The sequence below is a fragment of the Diorhabda carinulata genome, chromosome 1 (genome assembly GCF_026250575.1).
Source record: "Diorhabda carinulata isolate Delta chromosome 1, icDioCari1.1, whole genome shotgun sequence".
Taxonomy (NCBI): Eukaryota; Metazoa; Arthropoda; class Insecta; order Coleoptera; family Chrysomelidae; genus Diorhabda; species Diorhabda carinulata.
In genome coordinates, this window is record NC_079460.1 from 18704710 (window position 1) to 18726820 (window position 22111).

The 22111-nt window shown below is 30.4% G+C and overlaps 1 protein-coding gene across 1 annotated transcript; it reads left to right on the top strand.

The window, feature by feature from the left end:
- The first annotated feature begins 16 nt into the window (after positions 1 to 16).
- LOC130897058 (histone-lysine N-methyltransferase trithorax) lies at positions 17 to 21868 on the top strand. The gene is made up of 9 exons (XM_057805606.1): positions 17 to 272; positions 382 to 992; positions 1218 to 2037; positions 5736 to 6143; positions 6401 to 6562; positions 6663 to 12079; positions 12188 to 12344; positions 13491 to 13637; positions 15102 to 21868. Exons 1-9 carry the CDS (start codon positions 132 to 134, stop codon positions 15273 to 15275), a joined length of 8037 nt encoding a protein of 2678 aa, XP_057661589.1. The 5' UTR covers positions 17 to 131; the 3' UTR covers positions 15276 to 21868.
- The last annotated feature ends 243 nt before the right edge of the window (positions 21869 to 22111 follow it).

Below are 22111 nucleotides of genomic sequence, written 5' to 3' on the forward strand. Positions count from 1 at the left end.
TTTGACATTAAATGACAGTTGGTAGTTATCTACTTTACCGATTGAGGTTTCTGATTGTTTCGCGAAGTGTGCGTGATGCGTTGAAAATAAATTAATGTAACAATAAAATGTAAACTTTAAGGAAAACAGAAATGGGTCGATCAAAATTTCCTGGGAAACCCTCTAAACATATTCTTAGAAAGAGGGTAAATGTTCTTCCACCAACAGGAGAAATAACTAATGTTGAATCTAATAGTTCACTGACAGTTAGTTCTGTTGTAGAAAACAAACAGGTAAACACTTATATATTTGCAAATTTTAAGATATTTATGGTACTATATTTATGTAATTGACTAGACAATTGTTATCTTAAGCGATTTAAATTTATTATATGTTTTATAGGATGAAGATTTGACCGACAGTGATGGTGAAAGTGCACATACTGAAACTACTATAAACAAAAATGTTTCAATCAAAAGAAGACTGACTAGGAAGCTAAAATCTTCAATACGAAATAAAAATGTAACTAAAAGAGCCTTGTTATCCAAAATGTGCACTAAAGCTTCTGTGAAAACCAAACTAAAAACATCTTTATCCAGAAAAGCAGTACACACTTATAATACATCTTGCCATGGAAAAGTGACAAAAGAATCTACTAATCTTGTCGGTAAATTCGTTTTACCAACAAGAAGTGTACATTCTTCTCGTGTAATTAAACCCAACAAAAGATTTATAAGTGATATGAATGAAGCTGTAACTTTGAAAAAGAAGGTTACAATTGTGAAAAGGCATTGTGTGAAACAAGAAGATAGTAAATCAGAGTTTTCAGAATCTGGCAGCTTAAATAGTGATAGTGATAAAACAACGTTTACAAATGGACATAAAGTAGTACTCAGACAAGCCAGACTTAAATTACCTAATGAAATAGGCTTACAGGGTCCTTTCTCAAGTAAACCCAATTCATCTTCAGGGATTGTTACTTGTGGTGTGTGTGGTGCAGTTAGATTTTACAGGTAAATACATTTTCATACGTTTTGCACAAATAGTAGGTGTGACTACTGAGTTTCTGTTGAAATCACTAATCATGATATAGATAAAGAAAAGTGTATTTGACATAGTTATTTGTTAGTTTAATAATCAAGTTTTCAAGAAGCTCTAATATTGTCAACCATTTTTAATATCTATATGAAATTGAAAATAATTCAATTATTTTGAATTCATCATGATGTGTTTTTTAGATTTCTCAAGCAAGCCAGAAAGTTTAACATCTATAGTTGTGAGTCATGTAGAAAGTTTATTGCAAAAATGATCAAAAGGCAAGCATGCGGTAACAAAAATAACCAAATAACTTTAGTTTGCAATAAAGGACAAGGCAACTGCCATGTACCTACAGCTGTAAAAAACCAGCAATGGAGATTGAGTAAATGCGGCTATAGATGTCCAGCTTGCTGGTTAAAGATATGCCTTCGTGCATTTCAAATTCCTCCATCAATAAAGCAAGGTCTAAGTGGCATGTTACCAAAAAATATGCAAGGGTCAGATATTGACTCAAACAATTCCCAACCTCCCTCTTTATGGCAGGCAAATGTTGAAACAAAAATAGTGATAGAGAAACCACAAGAGACAACGACTTTAAAACAACGACCTGTAAGATTTAAAAATCCAAAAGCTCAAGCAGCACCTTCCCTTCCTATTTCTAATTCAGATATTAAAAGACAGAAAATAGATCTTAAAGGCCCCCGGGTGAAGCATGTCTGTCGCAGTGCTTCAATAGTATTAGGTCAACCACTTGCCACTTTTCCAGAAGGTGAGAAGAAATGTGATAACCAAGAACAAGTTAATGATATTAAAATAGCTGATGAAAAGATAGTGGGTGATAAAACCATAAGTGATGTTAAATTTACTATCCCTAATAAAAGTGACTCAATACTTAGTGAACCAGAATCAAATTGTAGTGATAGGACATCAAAAAATTCTAGCAGTGATTCAACCGATTTTACCACTAAGAGGGAGAAACTCTACAGAAATGCTACTTTTGTACCGCAAAGCTCTTCAGAGGTATGTTGAAACTTTAATGAATATTTTGTAGGTTGTAGATTTATTTTCTTTAATTGTGAAACTATAATAAATCTTCATTAAAAACTCGTTTATTACAGAATTTATTTAGTTGATTTATAAGTTTAAACTTATTTTAATTGTTGTGTAATGTCATTTAAACCTAAACATGTCAAGATACTTCATATTCAACTTTGACTACACTGCTTTTGGATATAGCAGACCTCAGGAGTGTCTGAATTATTTGGTTTTTTATACTTTTAACTTTTATTTTAATTATTGATGTATTCAAAAATTATACTTTATTTATTGAAGAAAAATAGTAAATTAAAACATATTCACCAATAGTGCAGTGATCAGAGTTGTAAACACCTAAGCCGAGCATGTAACAGGACCAAGTTTAAGAAATAATTTGCAGTTTCATACAGCAGATTAATAATATAAATTATAAATATATATGCATAATTATTATTAAAAAATATACAATATATAAAGTTTGGAGTAGCAGAATGCAGAAAAATCTTTTGTGTTTGTGTATTGAAACATTAAAATAAAATCTTCATTTTTTACCTCAATTAACACATACATAAAAGATTTTTCCACATTCTGCTATTGTAACTCCAGAAAAAGAATATTTTATAGATTTGTATCTATAAGGCTCACTATTGCTTTTTTAATATTTGACTCCACATTTTGCAATTATATTAATGTACTAAGAAATCCTAGCAGAATTTATCTTGTGTTTGATCTTTTTTGTACTGAAGATCATAATTGTACTTGGCATCCAATATTACATTTCTGTTTAAGGTTGCATATCTGACAATTTAATTTAATTATTTGTGATGGCAATACCATTTAAAAATTCTTTTAAAGAAATTTACATTACCATATCAAATTTAGAGAGGTATAAACTTGTTGAAATAATGTGAAACTAACTTCTGATTCTTGTAAATTAAGCACAATGTTAAGTAGATTAGATAATTTATTTAGTAGCACTAGTTCCTGAACATTATTCATAATGACATGAGATAAGCAAAATTCTACACAATAACATAAATCATATTTATTAGACAGAGATATCAAATACTGAATCAGCAGGACATTAAAAAAATAAATACATAACTGATAACACATTGAATGAGACCAAATTGATGGTGGTGAGAAAAAATGCTACCTAGAATTATTTCCCAAGGCAATAAAAAATATAAAGAATTGGTTTGGTGGATATGAATTGGTTACTCAAATCACATTTTCAATGACAGAAATGCACTCAATACTTTTTTGACAAAAATCTCAGATGTTAGACATTGCTTGATTTTGTTCTGCATCATAAAAAGATGTATATAAAGAAAAACATTTCAAATATTAAACAACTTATTTGATTCAAATCTTTTGGGCTCAGAAGTGACAAACTTTTCTTAAAATAAATAAAACTTCAAGAAAACTATTCCCTGAATTTTGAAAAGTGTATTTAAAGCAAACAACCTAGTTGTAACAACCTACTTTTGTATATTCAAGAACTATTTTTAGATTTCTTAATATAAAACTACTCCTATGCTTCTTTTATTTTTTTTCTTGGGTTAATATCATTCATTCTATTTTAAAAATATTTGTTACCTCTTAATTTATAGATCTCTATGATATTTATAATACAAAGGAGATGATTTGAATAAAATCAAACTGGTGATCTCACTCTTAATAAATAAATAAATGAATTTTATTTGGTGTAAATTAATTTTATTATAACTTCTTCAGTTTTACTGATATATACACTATTTTACATAATTTTATTATATTCTCTACATATATTTTGGTGCAAATATTTTGATTAAAACCACTTATATTATAGCATATTTATACATTTTATAATGCAGTGCAACTGAAAAGATCTTATGTATCTATAAAAATTGCCCCAAATGACAGTACAACATCCCACGAACAAATAATTTATGTACTTTTTCAAATGTGCCTGAGGCACTTTCTGTGAAAATATGTTGTACAATTTTGTCAGATTAAGTGTTTTCAACATTCAATTCAATATGCCCATACCATTACAAAAAAAATCCAGATCAGATGACAGAGCTGGTCATTGGATTTTTTATATTACATTTTCTGAACATTAAAAAAATTATGATCCACTTATTTTACCTTATCGTAGATTATTTGGAGGGAATGTACATATTTTATATTCTTCAATAATGACAATTTTGAAAATGCCAAAATACCTTGATATTTTGTTTTGGATAGATTATTATTTTTTTGTATTCCTTGAAATTAATTATTTAGTTGAAAAATATATATTTGTTGTGTTATGTAATGCAAAAAATTCCCACATTTATTTTTTTTAATATCTCCAAATACATGGTTGAAAATTGCTTTAAAATTTCACCAAAAATGTGTATGCAGTTTCAACGCAAATTTACAGAACAAAATAATTTAGTTACAGAAAATTACAATACATTTTGTAAAATTTACTAAACGGTAAGAGAAAATTTGATTAGTAACTTTACTATATAATTTTTTAATTTTATTCAAAAATTCATCATAGCGATACTTAGTAAATTTGAAATGCATTGTTGTGACTATACAACTCAATTTGAAAAACTCAAAAGTTTTTTTTTAATTTACTATACAATAAACAAACTATCTTTCTCTGTGAAGCTACTATGTTTTAGGTAGAATGATATTGTTGTGGTTTATTTCAGTTTTATTTTGATTATTAAAATCATCTCATCTAAATAAGAAATTTGATAAATTTATTTAGAAATTAGAGGCTCAAGTGTTTTAGACTCAAATATACTAGACATAAATGCAAATGGCGTAGGTAGCGCCATTTATCAAATGTTTCCATTGTAACTCAAATTACAAAATAATTTTGTAATTTTACAGTAAAACAGTGTTAATCAAAATACTAAGAAATCTTATGAATTTTCAAAGATTGTTATTACACCTCATCTCAGTAAATTTTCTCAAATGTTTAAGAAAACTACTCAAATTGTATTATAATTTGAATTCATACACACTCCTATCTTTAGCAAAACATTACCATTGTATTACAGTGTGAATATAGACAGAAAATAAAAAATCTTGAATATAATTAATATCTCTATAAAGCGTGAATTTTAAACTACAAAATAATAGTTCTTAATTTGTTTTTGGTGATTCGTGATGATGTAATGGATAACCTTGAATTTTCAAGTTTAGAGTTTATTGTACCCTAAATATTACAAATTCAATCTAATTTAGCCAATAAAATATTTAACAATATCATATAAAGAAAATTTACCAGGAAAGGTAATGAGAACAAATGAAAAAGAATGCAGTATTTCTTAGTACATGTGTAAAAAAGACCATGATATATTGATAGTTTTTATATCTAATTATTCATCATACTTCTTATAAGACCGTTAGTAAAAACTTTACATAACTGTTATACCTTTTTATATTATGTTTTTGTAAATGCCTACCCTTTCAGGGCTATTCCAAACATTTTTTTGACTTCATTTTCAAATTGTAACAAGAGACATTGGCTCATGTCTTCAGTTTAGGTAGTTTAGCACATTGATAGCAAGCTACTGTTCTCTAATATTCCAACAACAAAAAGTGCTCAGTGTTTACTATTTATTCTTTGATGTATATCAATTTTAATATAAATCAATGAAAATTCCAGAGATTTTTTAATACTACATATTTTTCTCTAGACTAAAGCACCTGAAAGAAAGAAGAATCTCGTCGACCCTCAACTAGGCATACTAACTGACTTCTGGGATGGTTACGATCCAGAAATAGTGTGTCAAAATGGGTTCTGTATTATTGGATCTGAGCAATTTACCATGTCATCAATATGTTTTCTTTGTGGAAGCGCTGGGCAAGAACCTATGCTGTATTGTTCCATTTGTTGTGAGCCATATCATTCCTTTTGTCTCGAGCAAGCTCAAAGTTCACCCATAGACAAGAGTTTGAAATATTATATGTGGATATGTCCACGATGTACCACTTGCACAGAATGTAACAAAGTAGACAGACAAAAAATCAGTTGTCAAAAGTGTTTGAAAGCATACCATCCAGAATGTTTCAATTCCAAATGGAATAATGATGATAAATCAATGGTAAATATTAAATTGATGTTTCATTCTAGTTTTTAATTAATATGAGTTTCCCATTATTTAAAATGGACAACAATATATAAATAAAATGTTTAATTCTTGTTTTTATACAAATCGGGGTTCTGGAAATAAAGTTAAAACAATTGATTAATGAAACATGTATTAATTTATCATTATATATATTATTATTATTATATTTGAATCTAAAATACACATGTTAAATTCTTGTGTACCAGTTATTTAATTATTATTTTTTTTAGGTTTGTTCAAAATGTATGAAGTGTAAAAGTTGTGGAACTTTGAGTATAACAAAATTTGTTGGGAATTTGCCACTGTGTATAACTTGTTTCAAATTGAGAAAAAAAGGAAATTTTTGTCCAGTCTGCCAACACTGTTATGATGATAATGAATGTTGTTCGAAGGTAATTAATATTTACTAAATTACACACTATAATTTTTAAAATAATGATAAGAAAAATAAATTTCAACTATTTTAGATCTTAAAGAGAAACTGTTTTTCAGATGATGGAATGTGCAAAATGTTCAAAATGGGTTCATGCAAAATGTGAACATCTAACAGAAGAGCAATATCAAATGCTGAGTATTCTCCCAGAGTCAATAGAGTATGTGTGTGCTATATGTTCTAAAACATCAACACCATTGTGGAGGAAGGCTATTAATAATGAAATGAAGATGTGCTTTAACCAAATTCTGCGCCAGCTTAGTAAGAACAAAACGGCTAGGTATTTATTGAAGTTGAGTCCGCTGAACAATACAACCTCATTAAATAAAACTATAACAAATGCTAGAAAAGTGCAATTTATGGATGAAAGTATGGATGTTGATAATAATAACAGCAGCAAAGAACCATTAGATATAAATAAAATTTATTCTTTTGAAGAAAATGAAAAGTATGAAGCCAGCCTTAGTAAAGTATCTAATGTGTTATCTGTAGTAGATATAAAAAATAAATTACTCTCAAATGAGTACACATCCATAAGGGAATTTAATAAGGAAATTGAAGAGTCGTTAAAATTAACAAAATCTGAGCAGTTATTGAAAATTTATCATTCTATATTTCAAGATGTATTCCCTTGGTACAACCAGTCACAAAATGACGAATTTTCTGGAGTTTTAGAAAAAGATCCTGATAATGAATCTCAAAATATGATGGTAGATGAAAAACCTTTTGTGAATCTTTCTTCGATAGTTGTAGATACTCGAACATGTAGTTTTTGCAAGGGTGTGGGAGATGGTGTTAGTCATCGAGAATCTAGACTTTTATATTGTGGGCAAAATGAATGGGTGCATGCCAACTGCGCTCTTTGGTCTTCAGAAGTTTATGAAGAAATTGATGGATCTTTACAAAATGTACAAAATGCTTTAAATAGAGGACGTATGATTAGATGTGCTCATTGTAAACAAAAAGGAGCAAGTGTTGGATGTTGTTACAAAGGATGTCATGAAACTTATCATTTCCCATGTGCTAGATTATCCAATTTAAAATTTATGTATGATAAAACTGTGTATTGTGCAACTCATGATTTACCTAAAAAGAGTCATACCATTAACGCCGATAAGGATTTTGACATTGATAGATGCGTGTTTGTTGAGTTGGATCAAAAGAAGAAGAAATACTCAGAAATAGATAAGACGACTGTTATGATTGGGTCATTATGTATAAAAAACTTGGGAAAAATCGACCCAATTGTTTCTGATACATCTGAATATTTAATACCAGTAGGATTTGTATGCACAAGATTGTTTTGGTCCACAGTAGAACCCTGGAAACTAGTACCCTATACTATTACCACTTCAATTAAGAACACCATTAACAATACACTTGTTATCGATAAAAATTTCACAATTGATCATTCCTGTGACAAAATCATTGTAGATAAATTAATGCGAGAAATAAATGCGTGGCAAAGAGATATTGACAAAAAAGTTTGTGATACAGAGTTTGATGATGACGAAGAACAGCAAAATGGTGCTGATATTCTATCGCCAGAATTAACTGATGCTATTTTAGAAGAGTTACCTCATGATCTTTTGGATGGCATTTCAGTACAAGATATTTTTCCAAAATTTTCTTATGACGAATTGATTGATTATAAATCTGATTTGAATAATTTAGAGGGCCTTAATGAACCATTAAAAAGAACTGATTTAGATGAGGATGTAGATACATATTTAAAGAGTAAAGATACTAAGAGAGGAAGGATTGATCCAAATAAGATTGATTCTCTATGCAAATCCCGTCCATGTCCAAAAACGTGTAGTTTAACACTGAGCTGCAAATTAGACAGTTCATTGTCTCCTGCAATGAAGAAAAGAAAAATGGCACCTGCGCGAGATAATAACGTTATTTATCAGCTACTGCAGGTTGATGGAAATTTTGATGATAGTAGTTCCAGTGAGTGTGGATCTCCTACTGGCTTAACTACCTCTAATCCGTGGGGAACTTATATTTCAGAAGAACCAGTGACGTGTAATAAGTGTCAATCTACTTATAGAACCCAAGCCAGTTATCAACGACACCTAGAATCATGTGAAATGCTTTGTACAAGTGATAGTGATTCAGAAGTAAATACTGAACAAGAAATTGTAGCTACATACATTAATCAAAATCCTAGTTTAGTAGAAAACCAAGTGATGGTAAATGCTAGCGAACCAGTTGTGATATCTTCATTTGAGTCTTTCCAAAGTGAAATACATACTTCAGTCCTTAACACTCAAAGCTTTGTAGCATCCAAATCAGCATCAGAAGTAATTCCTGCCGAAATAGTTATTCCAAACATAACACAAACTACAGAACAAAAAACTATATTGCAAGCTCTTCCAATAAATACAGTGACTCCTATAACATTAGAAACTACTCAGTCTGATCCGAATTACCAATCAACTATAATAGGTGATCCTTCTATTTCAATTCAAACTAACCAGCCTCAGTTTTGTGTGAATCAAACTGTGCCTTTATGTGTAAATCAACCAATTACCCTACAACAAAACAGTATTCAAGTTAATCCTACCTCAACTTATTCCGGAAATCCCATTTTATCTATAAATCCTAGTGGTTCTATATCGTTAAATCCAGTTCAGTCCAGCAATTCTATAACCATAAATCAAATAAATCAGCAGCCCATTCAACAACCCATAGATTTCCATCAAGCACAGTCAGTTACTATTCAATCAATTCCTTATAATAACCTCTTGAATGTAGGATCTCAAAATCAATATACGTTGAATAGTAAACTATTAACAAATCCAGTATTACAATCTGTCAATATCCCAAATACACAGTGGGTAAAGCAAGTTACTAAACCAACATTAATAGCTCAAAAAGCTGTGAAAACTAAGACTCGCAGTAGAACTTTAGCAGCTAAACGGTCTCATTTTGAAGAAGGAGAAACAATTATTCTTCCTCAAAACTCCCCTGGTCAAGTAATAGTGCAACATTTGCCGTCCACGAATTATGTACCGTTTGTTGATACATTTCAACAACCAGGTCAAAATGTACAATATGTTGCAACTATTACTCCTCAAGTTAACACTGTGCCTACTCAGTCCTTAGTACAAATACAACCAGATAATAATATCATAAGCATAGTTCCTGGATTACAGCAAGCTATGTATATTCAGCAACCTCGAGTCGAAAACCAATTAGTTGTGGATAGTAATGGTACACTTGGTTGGTCCCAACAACAAACAGTCCAGCCAGTATATTATGGTTTTGAAACTATAGTTCAAAATACTGTGATGCAGTCTCAACAGTTCCTGCCAACAACGATGCCTGGAGTTTTAACAGCCAACAGTAGTTACTCAACTACTACTCAAGTCTTTCAAACCAGTAAATTGGAACCAGTATTGGATGTATCGTCTAATAGTTTTGTTTTAGTGAATCCAGGACAATTGGTAAATTCACAATCAATCGTTAACTCGCAACCCATAGTGAATTCACAACAAATTGTAAATTCTCAATCACAAACTATTATTAATGCACAGCCGATAGTTAACTCGCATCAAACACTTAACCATCAACCTGTGGTCCACTCTCAATCGATTGTCAACTCACAACCAATGGTACGGTCACAATCAATAGTTAACTCTCAACCAGTAGTTAGTTCACAACCAATAATCAACTCTCAGCCGATAGTTAACACGCAATCTATCAATCACCCGATAGTCAATTCACAACCAGTGGTCAATTCGCCGTCTATAGTAAATTCACAAACAATGTCTAGCCCACAGTCAATAAGAAATTCTCAACAGCTCCATAGTCAGCAATTGCCGGTCATTTCGCAACCAGCAGTAAGTTTGCAGCATATGGTGAATTCTCACCCTTCATTAGTTAATAATTCACTCCAAACACCACAATCATCCAATAATAATAGTCATACTTTAACGAACCCAGTAATATCTCAACCGCTGATTATTTCTCATCCTGTAGAGTTTCAGCAAGCTCAATCTATAAAAACAACATTAAATAACGTGTTACCTCACAGGCAAGAATTGAATAATGTTTTGCCTAATAGACAAGAAATTAGAATACAAGAAGTAAATAATGTAGTACCTCAAAGACAAGTAGTGAAAACATCACGCCCTCAAATACAACTGAAACCATCACAACCACAGACAATTAAATATTCTCAAGCATCACATAAACCCATGACCCCTGTGATAGGTCATGGAATTTCACTTCCAACTGCTCCTTTTGTATCAGAACAACGTATACCTACAAATATTGTTACACCAATTCCTAAACCATCTTCGACTCCTAGTCGTCCAATGAGTAGGGTGTTGCCAATGCCCACAAATAACACCAAAGAAGCAAAAAAGTTTATTTTCGATGATGAAAAACTTTTAATTTCTGAAGAAAAGAAAAGGGCCTTACAAGTGCAAAAAGTTCATGAGATTAAAGCTAACAATATAAAGACTGTAAGTAAAATAGATTCTAATAAGAGAATTGAAATAGTAGAATCCAAAACTATTAGACCGGCTTTCAAACAATTACTGCCACCTAAACCTTCTCCAGTATTGAAAGAAGAAAAGAAAGACGAATGCGTCAAACCTGAATTGACTAAAAACTGTGTCAGTATTGAAAAAGTAAATCCGTTAAAAATGGAACCTTTAAAAATAGAACCTATTAAAATAGAAAAATGTCCAAAGAAAGAAATAATAAGAGAAGAAGAGGAGGAGAAACCCGTTGAAATATCTATACCTGAAGATACAAGATTAGATAAATCTTTAAAATTGATATTTCAAAAACAAGGGCAAGATGGGACATACAAAATCAGTTCTAATTTTTTTACGAGACAACCTATACAAGTCGCGCCATTAAAACCAATTAAATCAAGTATGTGTACTCAAAACCAACCAACTTCATTAAAACAAACAAAAGAATTAAAGTCAAAAATGAAGGAAGAACCAAAACCTGTAGAAAAATTAGAGAAAATTGAAGATACTCTCAAACCACAAGTTACTAGAAAAGAAAATGAAAATACTCCAACAGTTCTGTACACAATGGAAACTCAAGATGGCTTTAAATATTCTTCATCATCGGTAGGAGATTTATGGTCGAAGGTTTTAGATGCTGTACAATCAGCAAGGGCAGCTCATAACATGCCTCCTTTACCGACAAATAATGGCAGCATGCTTAACTCCTTGCAGATATTGGGCTTTAAGCCCAATGGTTCGAAGTATTTAATAGAACAGTTACCTGGAGCTAATAAATGTACAAAATATAAATCAATTTTCAACTTCCCTCCACATCCTAGTGATATAGATAATGATTTAACCCAGGACCATATACATGGAGCAATACGTTGTGCCCCTTACGAGAATAAAAAAGACGAACCATTTGATATGTTTGGGTGGCTGTCTTCACAGCATCGACAGCCAGAAGAAATATCTTTGGATAATTTGGAAATATTGCCCAGGTAATATTTGTTTCTCACAAATTTTGTTAAATTCGAAATTGAATTACTAATTAAGTTAATTATTTCATAACCCGGTAGTATTATCACTTCATTATTTTTGTATTTTAGAAGGGTGATAAATCTGCCGATGGCTATGAAGTTCAGGCAGTTGAAACTAACTTCCAAGTATTCTGTAGGAGTTTATCGATCTTGTATACATGGAAGGGGCTTGTTTTGTTTGCGTGATATAGAAGCGGGTGAGATGGTTATTGAGTACGCTGGAGAGGTAATTTATACATATTTATTGGTATACTAATAATATACATCTTGGAAAGTGCTTTTATATTGTCGATAAATGATATCAAAGAAAGTTTCCATTATTCATAATCATTAGTTTCAGAAAATATCTAAATCACTTTTTCTTGTCAGTTCATTATTTAAATTGTATATGAATTTTCATACTTTTTTCTGTATTCAATTGATGGTGCTCTAAGTATCAGTTTTGGGGGCAAATAAAATAAATTATATTTCCATTGTATGCAAATATTTACTTATTTCTCTGATTCTTTGATATTATTTGTTTCATTAAAATGATATTATTATCGATTATAAAAAAAGTATTTATTTAACAAATCACTCATTAAGTCGTGTGATTAACCAAGAAAAACACATTTTTTTGTCAAAAATTAATTTTATGCATCAATATAATCTCCTTCCAAGAGCAATACAATCATTCTAATGCTTCTGTAACTTCCCAATGCCATGCTTTTAAAAGGATTTGTCTTTTGCTTGAAAATAGGCTTCAGATTCAGCAATTACTTCTTTATTTGAGCTGAATTTCTTACTGGCGAGCATTTTTTTGAGATCAACGAATAGCCAGTAGTCACTGGGAACCAGATTTGGACTATACAGTGGACGAGAAAGCAATTCGAAGTGTAATTCGTTCAATTTAACCATCGTTACCATCGACTTGTGAATCGGTGCATTATCTTGGCGAAACAGTGGTTTTTTCTTCGTCATATGTGACCGTTTTCCCTTTATTTTTACATGCAAATGATTCAACAACTCTATGTAGTGTTCGCTATTGATTGTCTCTTCCTTTTGGAGATAGTCGATGAACAAAATTCCATACGCATCCGAAAATACTGAAGCCTTAACCTTCCCAGCTGCCTGTTGTGACTTTGGATGCTTCTAACGTGGTTCTAACTGACATTATTTTTTTTTTCATCAAGAAATGGCTGTCACTTTTTTCTGACTAATCGAAATGTCATGAAATTTTTTAAAGAGTCTTTTGAAATTCAGTAGTTCATGAACGTTGATAATCGTCGAAACGTCATTGATAATGGCAGTGTCAGTCACATTTATCTGTTGTCCATTTTAACATGATTAATTGATTTTCAAAAACTTAAAGTTATTTTTTGTTGCATTTTAGGTTATTAGATCGATTTTGACTGATAAAAGAGAAAAATACTATAACTCTAAAGGTATTGGTTGTTATATGTTTAGAGTGGACGACAACTTTGTTGTTGATGCAACTATGAAAGGAAATGCAGCCAGATTCATCAATCACTCTTGCGATGTGAGTATTCGTTTCGTATATTATTCATAATGTATTATTAGTATATAGTGAAATTTAAATAATTCAACTTGAATTTTTATGAAGATTTTTATTGATTCATGATTATCACTTCGAATGGGATGGTTCTGTCCATAATGCTAAGCATTTGATCCATTAGTTTGCTACTTCTTTTTAGCTTTATCGATCTTAGAATCTTCAGGTGACCTGTCAAGTTCCCTGACTTTAATTTTTCTCTCTGTATTGGCCTATGGTCTTCTCTAAATTGCTATTTTTCCACTATAATGTTAAATTAAGGCAGGCTTAGCAGCGTTTCTTGTGAAACAAACAGATCATCCTTTGATTATTATTCACTTTGTATTGAGCTATTATTTGTTCAGTGTTCAGCCACCAAACAAGTGATGCTTATATGATCATAGGCTTGATGCCATTTGGTATGCTCAGTGTACCATCTTTGGCTTAAGTTCCCATGTCTAGGAGTTTGCAACAAGTCCATAAATTCGCAGTGGCTTTGTAGATTACCTTGTTTATATTATTATTTCAAGATTTTTAAATTATCAATTGTGTTTGTATCCTAGCAGAGATTGCTTGTCACATACTACCACTACCATATCATAGGCATAGCCTAGGACTGTGAATCAAGTCTAGAATTTTGTTCATTACCAATGACTTCAGTAGGAATGATAAAATTGCGGACAGCCCTTCACTGTAGTAATAGTGGAGGTGTTCTGTTCTCTTCTGTCGTTACTCTTCACTATTGTACGAGGGTTGTCTATAAAATAAGGTTCTGAAGATGCTGCGGACGCTAGGAACGCTGTTAGGCGAGATTGGCGTGTAGCTTGTCTCCCAGTTCTCGCTCCAGCGAGCTTAGATTTGGATGGAATACTATCTCACACCCTCTTTACAGCCCAGACTTGCTCCCTCCCTGTGATTATCTCTTCCCTAATTTAAAGGAATACTTGGAAGGGACGCATTTGAAAATCTATTAAGAGCTGAAAGAAGAGGTTCTAAACTATCTTTGCGGTACGATTCGGGCATAAAGTCGATTTTTCATTGTGAAAATTCGTTTGTAACCATTTTTAATGGTCAATCCTCATAGCATAACTTCTGTCCATTTGAAATGAAGGTATATGCAGTTTCCATTACTCTAAAGCCCTTTTTATTGGATTGAGGTGAGATGTTGTCAGATCATTTTATGCCAATTAAGGCTACTAGAGCTATACTGTTTATAGCATTTTCTATGTCTTTAACTAGACAATGTAGTGGACTTGCCTTATTGGAATTCTATCAAATGTTTTCATTCTCTAGTTTCAGAAAAGTACTGTTAATCTTTTTTACTATTTCAATGTTTATTGATCTATTAATCTTTTCGAGGAAAAGATATTTGTGGAAAGCGAATGAATTTTGAATTTAATTTAGGAAATAAATGTTTCGTTACTATTATAAATTTAAATTTTTTTTATTTAGCCCAATTGTTACTCAAGAGTGGTTGAAATCCTTGGTCACAAGCACATTATAATCTTTGCATTACGAAGAATACTTAGTGGAGAAGAACTAACATATGATTACAAATTTCCTTTTGAAGAAGATAAAATTCCGTGTACATGTGGCTCTCGAAAATGTCGGAAGTTTTTGAACTGATTTACAGTGAATAAACCTGTTAATATTTGTAAATTTTTCATTGTATTTATACTGTATATATCTCAGAATTTTAAAATCTTTTGTTATATTTCAAAAATGTTCTACAATTCAATAGATAAAGTGCATGTTTTTAGTTACCTGTATGAATTCCAAATATTCATACTAAATATTTTAAGTGACTAAAATATAGCATTAACATAAAAATATTAATTTTTTGGGCAAATATAATCTTAATTCATGTTTTTTTGCATATTTTTATTTGTAAAAATGCTAGTAATTGCATAGCTGAGGATTTTGATCAATTTTCCATCTTATATTTTCTCATTTATCATTATTTCCAAGTGGTTTGCTACAATTTTTTCAATTTTATTGTTTATTCATATATTGCAGAACAAATGACATTTAGGTATAAGAATTACTAATTAAATGTTTATGTTTTAAGAAATTAATATGTAATCAAAAATTAATCAAAAGTCGACTGTGATTCTTGTAAATTTCTTCACTTTAATATTAAAAAAAAATCTTCATATAATCAAGTATCTTGATTTAAACAAGAATTGACATGCTATTTTGCGCAATATTTCAATAGCAGTTTCATTATATATTTTTGAAATATAACAAATTGTAACTTCCTTCCTGATGTAGCACCTATTATGGCCATTAAAGATTAATAACATTCTCAAATTAAATATAAGTTTTTGTAAAGTCAGTATTCAAAAATTTTGTAAGCATTTTGGCTGTGAGGATATATATGCATTTGTGCCATTGGCTCCATAGGTGCTATATATAATAAATTTTGATAAAATAATACCATGTGATATGTTGTGCATAATATTGAGGAAACTTTTTCACTTAATACATTTACATATTTCAACGTATTTAATGCTCGTTCTTTATTTGAATTTAGTTTGTTTTTCTCGACATTGTGTAAAAAACGAGCTAGAAGTAAGTTTGTTTTTGACTGTATTTTGTGAATAAAATATTTTGTTTATACTACGTTTTCATCGATATACACAATTTTACAAGCTTTCACGTCAAAGCCTTTTAATACATTGCCACACAATTTTAAAAAATATTTTTTTATCACGCCTCAAGTTTTATAAATTTCGTATTTATGTTATTTCAGTGTTTTTAAACAGAAGTTTCTGAGAGATAGAATGTATCTTCATGGGCAATACTAAAAATATTACCAGACTTTTGGGTTAGAAAGGTTGTAATGGATTTTAAACACAACATAACAGTGTGTTAGTGTATCCTTGTATACTGATAGCCTACTTTTTGTGACACTTATCTGTCATTACTGAAATAATACTATTTCTTCTCATATCACATTAATTATCCGTTATTGTCGAGATAATATATTTCAATATCAATTATCCGGATGAATATTTATGTATTTCTTCTCAATGATTTAGCAGCAATGAAAGCGCTGTTGAAATATGTTGAATTGAATACATTTAAAACTTCCTAATTTTCATAATTTTGTTTTCAGAAATACTTAACTTTCATTAAGAATCCAATTGCTAAAATAGTGAATCACCTTGATATATTTATGCATTTACCAATGTATTCATTACCCGTGGTAATGCTCTCTACTATAACTGTTTTATAAAAGCAGCAACGGCGCCAGATATTGAAATTCAGTTACCTTATAACGTGTTGATCCGGCTTAAAGAATCAAAATAAGTAGGAGTACACTATTATTGATGTACCAAACTCCCATACTTAACCTTGCGCAACTTAAATGATTGATTGTACCATACAAGCTAACATCAATCTCAGAGACCTTTATATGAAAGTGGTACATCGTTAGAAGGCAAAGTGTTGATAATGTATCATTCATAGTAGAGAATAAAGCATTCTTATTCATAATCATTTTCTTTATTTATCATACATAATTATATTAAACGGAATTAAACAAATTTCTGGAAAATTAAAGTAATGAACTTCAGATAAAAGTTTAAAATTGAAAATTTATTATTATTGTAGAAGAAACCAAAGTGAGGATTTCCTAAATGTCAGTCTTTCATTTTAAAAGCACAAACTATAACAATACATTCTTTGCATGCTGACGTTACATGTTGCAAACATAATTTTTTTACATTTATAGCACTTTTATTTGGTCTTTTTACTTTTCTTACTTGAACAATAATAACATCGGATACAGAATCTAGTGGAACCTCATTTGCGGTGTCAGAAATTTTGTAAATATCCCCAATTCTCATCTTTATGATTTTTAGAATGTTTTTGCTATAGAAGCATAGCATGTCGTTCAATCAACCGGTTGCACAGAAGAACACTCTTCTGGGTTATTTTCACTGTACATCACATATAAGTTAATAGCTGCTATATTTAGTGCGCCATAAAAAATTACCATCGGCCAACAGCGCGAAATTCGCGTGGAGTTGTATGCTGCGCATAATTTATCTACGGTGTCTACGCCACCTTTAGTTGAGTTGTAATCAATAATCATATCAGGTTTAACAGTTGCTCTGTCTATGATATCATCTCTATGCATCGTAGAAAGAAGGAATACATTTTTGTTCTTTCGTGAAATATATGGCACCAGATGTCTCATGAAAAGCGAACATAGAACTTTTCTCAGGATTTTTTAACTTCATCTCTTCTGGAATCTTTGGTTTATTATTCCTTAGGGTACCTATGAGTGTTAAGCTGAGTTCCTTGAGAAGTTTAGAAGTCAAATCAGTGCTTGTGAAAAAATTATTCATTGTTAAGTTGCTTTAGATCCCCATACTGGTTCACACAACCTGGGAACTAAAGATGTGTCAAGACAATATGGACCTGCTGGTTATCGTCCAACATATATTTCCATTTTACCCATCATATTTTTGTCGTTCTGTTCTTGTTGTTTTATCGTCAGGTCGGAAATTTTGAAGTAAGAATTTAAATCTTTCTAATGACATTGTCAGCCTGAATATTTCGGATACCATGCCATCTGTTCAAAAGAGATCGAGAATGTTGTGATAATTGTTTTTCATTTTACCAGCAATATAAAACAATCCAAGCAGAGCTTTTATTTGATCTCTGTCCGTTGGTCTTGCCGTTCTGTTCGTTTCTGAGTATTGCTTACTTTCAATCTGCATATTTGTGTGTGCTACCATATTTTCTTTCATGCCATCTGCGATAAATAGACCATATTTCAGTTGATACTGTCTTATTTTTGGATTCTCCTTTTACTCCTGGCAGCTGAGTTGTCAGCACGAGTTTTGATATTTGAACATTTTCTTCCATTTGGTGCCATCTTTTGATATAAACAAGGTTCACATGGTCTTCTCAATTCAAATGCATCTATCAGATATGTCTTGTTCTGTGTCAGAATTCTCATCTTGAATTTCGACATTATCTTCTTCAAGATTGTTCTCACTGTCATAAGCTTCTTCAATTCCACCTGATTCAGCTTCATCCCAAAGATGCCGGAGTGAATTGCAAATACTATTTAAAACATCTATTGTTAGTCTCACGTATTACTTTTTTTTTCGGCTTTGTATTTATAGTAACTAAATTTTTGTATTAGGCACTGTAGCCACTTTTACAGAAAACATGTTTTTTATTTATATTATTTTACTATCAGTGGATTGAAGATAGGTTATCCTTAACTCCTTTGAACTTATTAAAAGTGTTAAAAATATCGTAGTATATCCAGTATTTACCCAAAAGATATGCGTTTTATTTTTACTTATAAAAAAATTGTGGAAAATGTTGTTCTGAAGTGTTTTTATTTTGGAAACTTCGTATGTGAATCTTATCTTTTAGGTTTCATACCATAAACTTTTCATTGACCTCGGCTTTTATATGTATACTCAACAATGTAAGGTTTATGGTAAAAGATTTTTTTTTAATTTTTTTTATATACAAGAATTGAATATATTTTGTAAAAAATAAAACAAAAATAGAGTATTTTATAAAAATATATTTTAGATGTTTAGAGTTTTTCGCGTTTATTTTGCTGTTTTGAACAATTCGTATTTGGATAATTTTACAAACACTTTAAATTATTTTAATTATTGATCAAATAATAAGCACCACTTAGTAAGGGTTTGTTTTCACTGGTTAAGTTACCAAAATAAAAATTATATCTGTGGAGTTTATTATAATTTCGGACAAAATTAAGGATATAGCTACTAATTGTAAATTATAATATGAGATGCCTATGCCTCGGTGGTTGTTTGACATAATTATTTGAAGCCAGTAACATTTTCTCCCATTATTAAAACAAATCAATGTCTATTGTGTTATTCGTAGGTAGTTTCTCTATTTCTTAGATCATATTAAATGCTCTCCTAGTGATCAGGATTGACGTCGGTCTTCAGGACAACTCTGACCATGTAGGCATAAGCTATACTGACAGAAACAGCCATTTGAGCGCGTCAGTGATTCTTGCTTATAAGTCAAGGCTACCAAGGTAAACATGAGATATTACCTCCGATTTCCATGAACCTGCATTGATTTGCATGAAAATATGGAATTAAGCTTGACTTACCCTTATCTTAAAAATTACCCCTATGCCAATATTTGCTTATTACTCTTAGGTGTGAACACTACCCCTTATTACAAAAATCAATAAAATGGTGAGTATAATCATTTAATGAGTAGAAAAATAATTTTAAGGTCTTAATAAAACTTTTTAAATATAGTATTCATAATTTTTTAACCCTGTTTGATGTATTTCATCCATTATAGAGCACCCCCGGTTAATATAAAATTCTCTTATTTCGAAAAAATTTAAAAAAATTATTAAACGTATTTATTCATTTTGATGATTTATTTATTTTAAATGGTTATCTTTTTGTCTGTTGTGACTTGAAAATTTGATATTTAGAATTTTCAATCCCTATAAATCATCTACTATTTCGAAAAAGATATTCACAGAAGTACTTATACAATTTTTTGATTGATTTATTTCAAATTGATATTTTTTATCTCTTTTAACTTGAATATTAGGTATTTAAAACTTTCATCCCCTAAAAATCATCCCTTATGACAAAAGTATGATGTTTTGTCTCGTGTATCTCCGATGCATACTTTCAAAAATTCAAAATCTACCTGCTCCGAAATTAAAATAAAAAGTGTATTTAGTTTTTTTGGTAAATCTTGGTTAACTTTTAAGCAAATTAGTCGCGCAACGCGTAGGAAATTTTATAATCGTTTTGAATTTCTTTAGCTCCCTCTTTTTTAAAGGGCGACGTGTAAAGGGTTCGAAAATGGTATCCATCATACGTTAAGGTACGATTTGTAAGGTCATATATCAGTTATTTTAGAAGTTACAAAAAATTCAAAAAAAGCAAATATTTGCTTAAAAAAATATTAACTTTTTGTTCACTATCAATTTTCATGTATATTCTATAGTTTTTCAGTATTTTTAAAAAAAGGAGAAATATTGAAAAATTTCGAAAATGATTTTTCGACTTAAAACATAATTTTTCTCGAAATGATGCATATAAACTTCCAGAAATCATTATTAGTGGACAAATAAAGTAAATCATCACTGGATTATATTTTTATTGCAATTTGGGTACTATTGCTAACGATAAAATTGAGGGTTTTTTTCTACAAAAAAAAATATAAATCGATTTTATTTCGGACATAATTTTCTTAGTTTTTATGCTATAGAATGCCACTATCTCTCATTTTAAAGCTTTTAAAAAGATAATATGCAATTATCTCGAAAAGTTGACCGTTTCTAGGAATATTTTTTGCTTGAAATTTGGTCCTCTATCAATTTCCGCGGTTATTTTAAACATAAAAATTTTCACCTCCTAGTTGGGGTGGATAAGGCAAAAGGCGTAGGGTAAATTTTTCTTTTTGAGGTATTTCCTGCATGCTGTCAAAATTTCATTAAAATCGATGTATGTTCATAGAAATCGGAGGTGAAAACCTTGGTATCTTGGATTGTATCCAATGCTTAGGAGAAATATAATATGTATACACATAGAACATGTGGCAACAGCAACTTACTATGTGGAATCTATCTCATGTTTATATAAAAATAATGAATGCAAAATCCGTCAAGACACCACAGAAAGGCCTTAAAGTTAATTTTTACAGAGCATAGGAATTGAATATTTTTTTTACTTGCCTAAAAGTACTTATTTAAGAGATGAATTGGCGTGTTTAAAATTTAGTATGGTTTTCATTAAATAAATTACAGTTTAAAATTGGCAAATATAAGTGATATTGCATTTACATATTTCATTTGTATTAACCAATTTGAAATCTTTCAATTTGTTCCAAATTTATGTCAAATTCCTAAGATGAAAATAGTTTATACACTCTACAGTAAAACCATATGAACTTGAATAAATATTTATGTAAATTTAGAACTGTTATATACTATCTGAAGTGACAATATTAACATATCAATACTATATTTAGTAGAATACGATTATTCTACAGCGTGATAAGTGGCCTTGTAATGTACATACATCAATATGGATTGATTTTTCCAGTGTCTTAAGATAATGAATTTTAACAAAACTAATCATACCCTATTTGGTGCTTACTACTTGTATTTTTTTCAGCAGCTGTGCTATAAACATGTATTTACTTTGTCAATAAAAATTATTCAAACACCATTAACGTTATTTATTTTACCTAACATTGCCACACCAGCAATCTAGATTCACCAACTTATTAACTAAGGGCTAGAAATGTTTTTAATAGACAATATTAAGGAAATGGTTCTTTAAAATAGATTTTCTCTTTTGAAGAATATCTGGCCACTTGATTTCACTACTGCACATTACTCCCAAGAGAGTAGAAAAATTGGAGAATTAACTTTTTGAAATTATAGTTATCCTGATGGTTTAATCTTATAA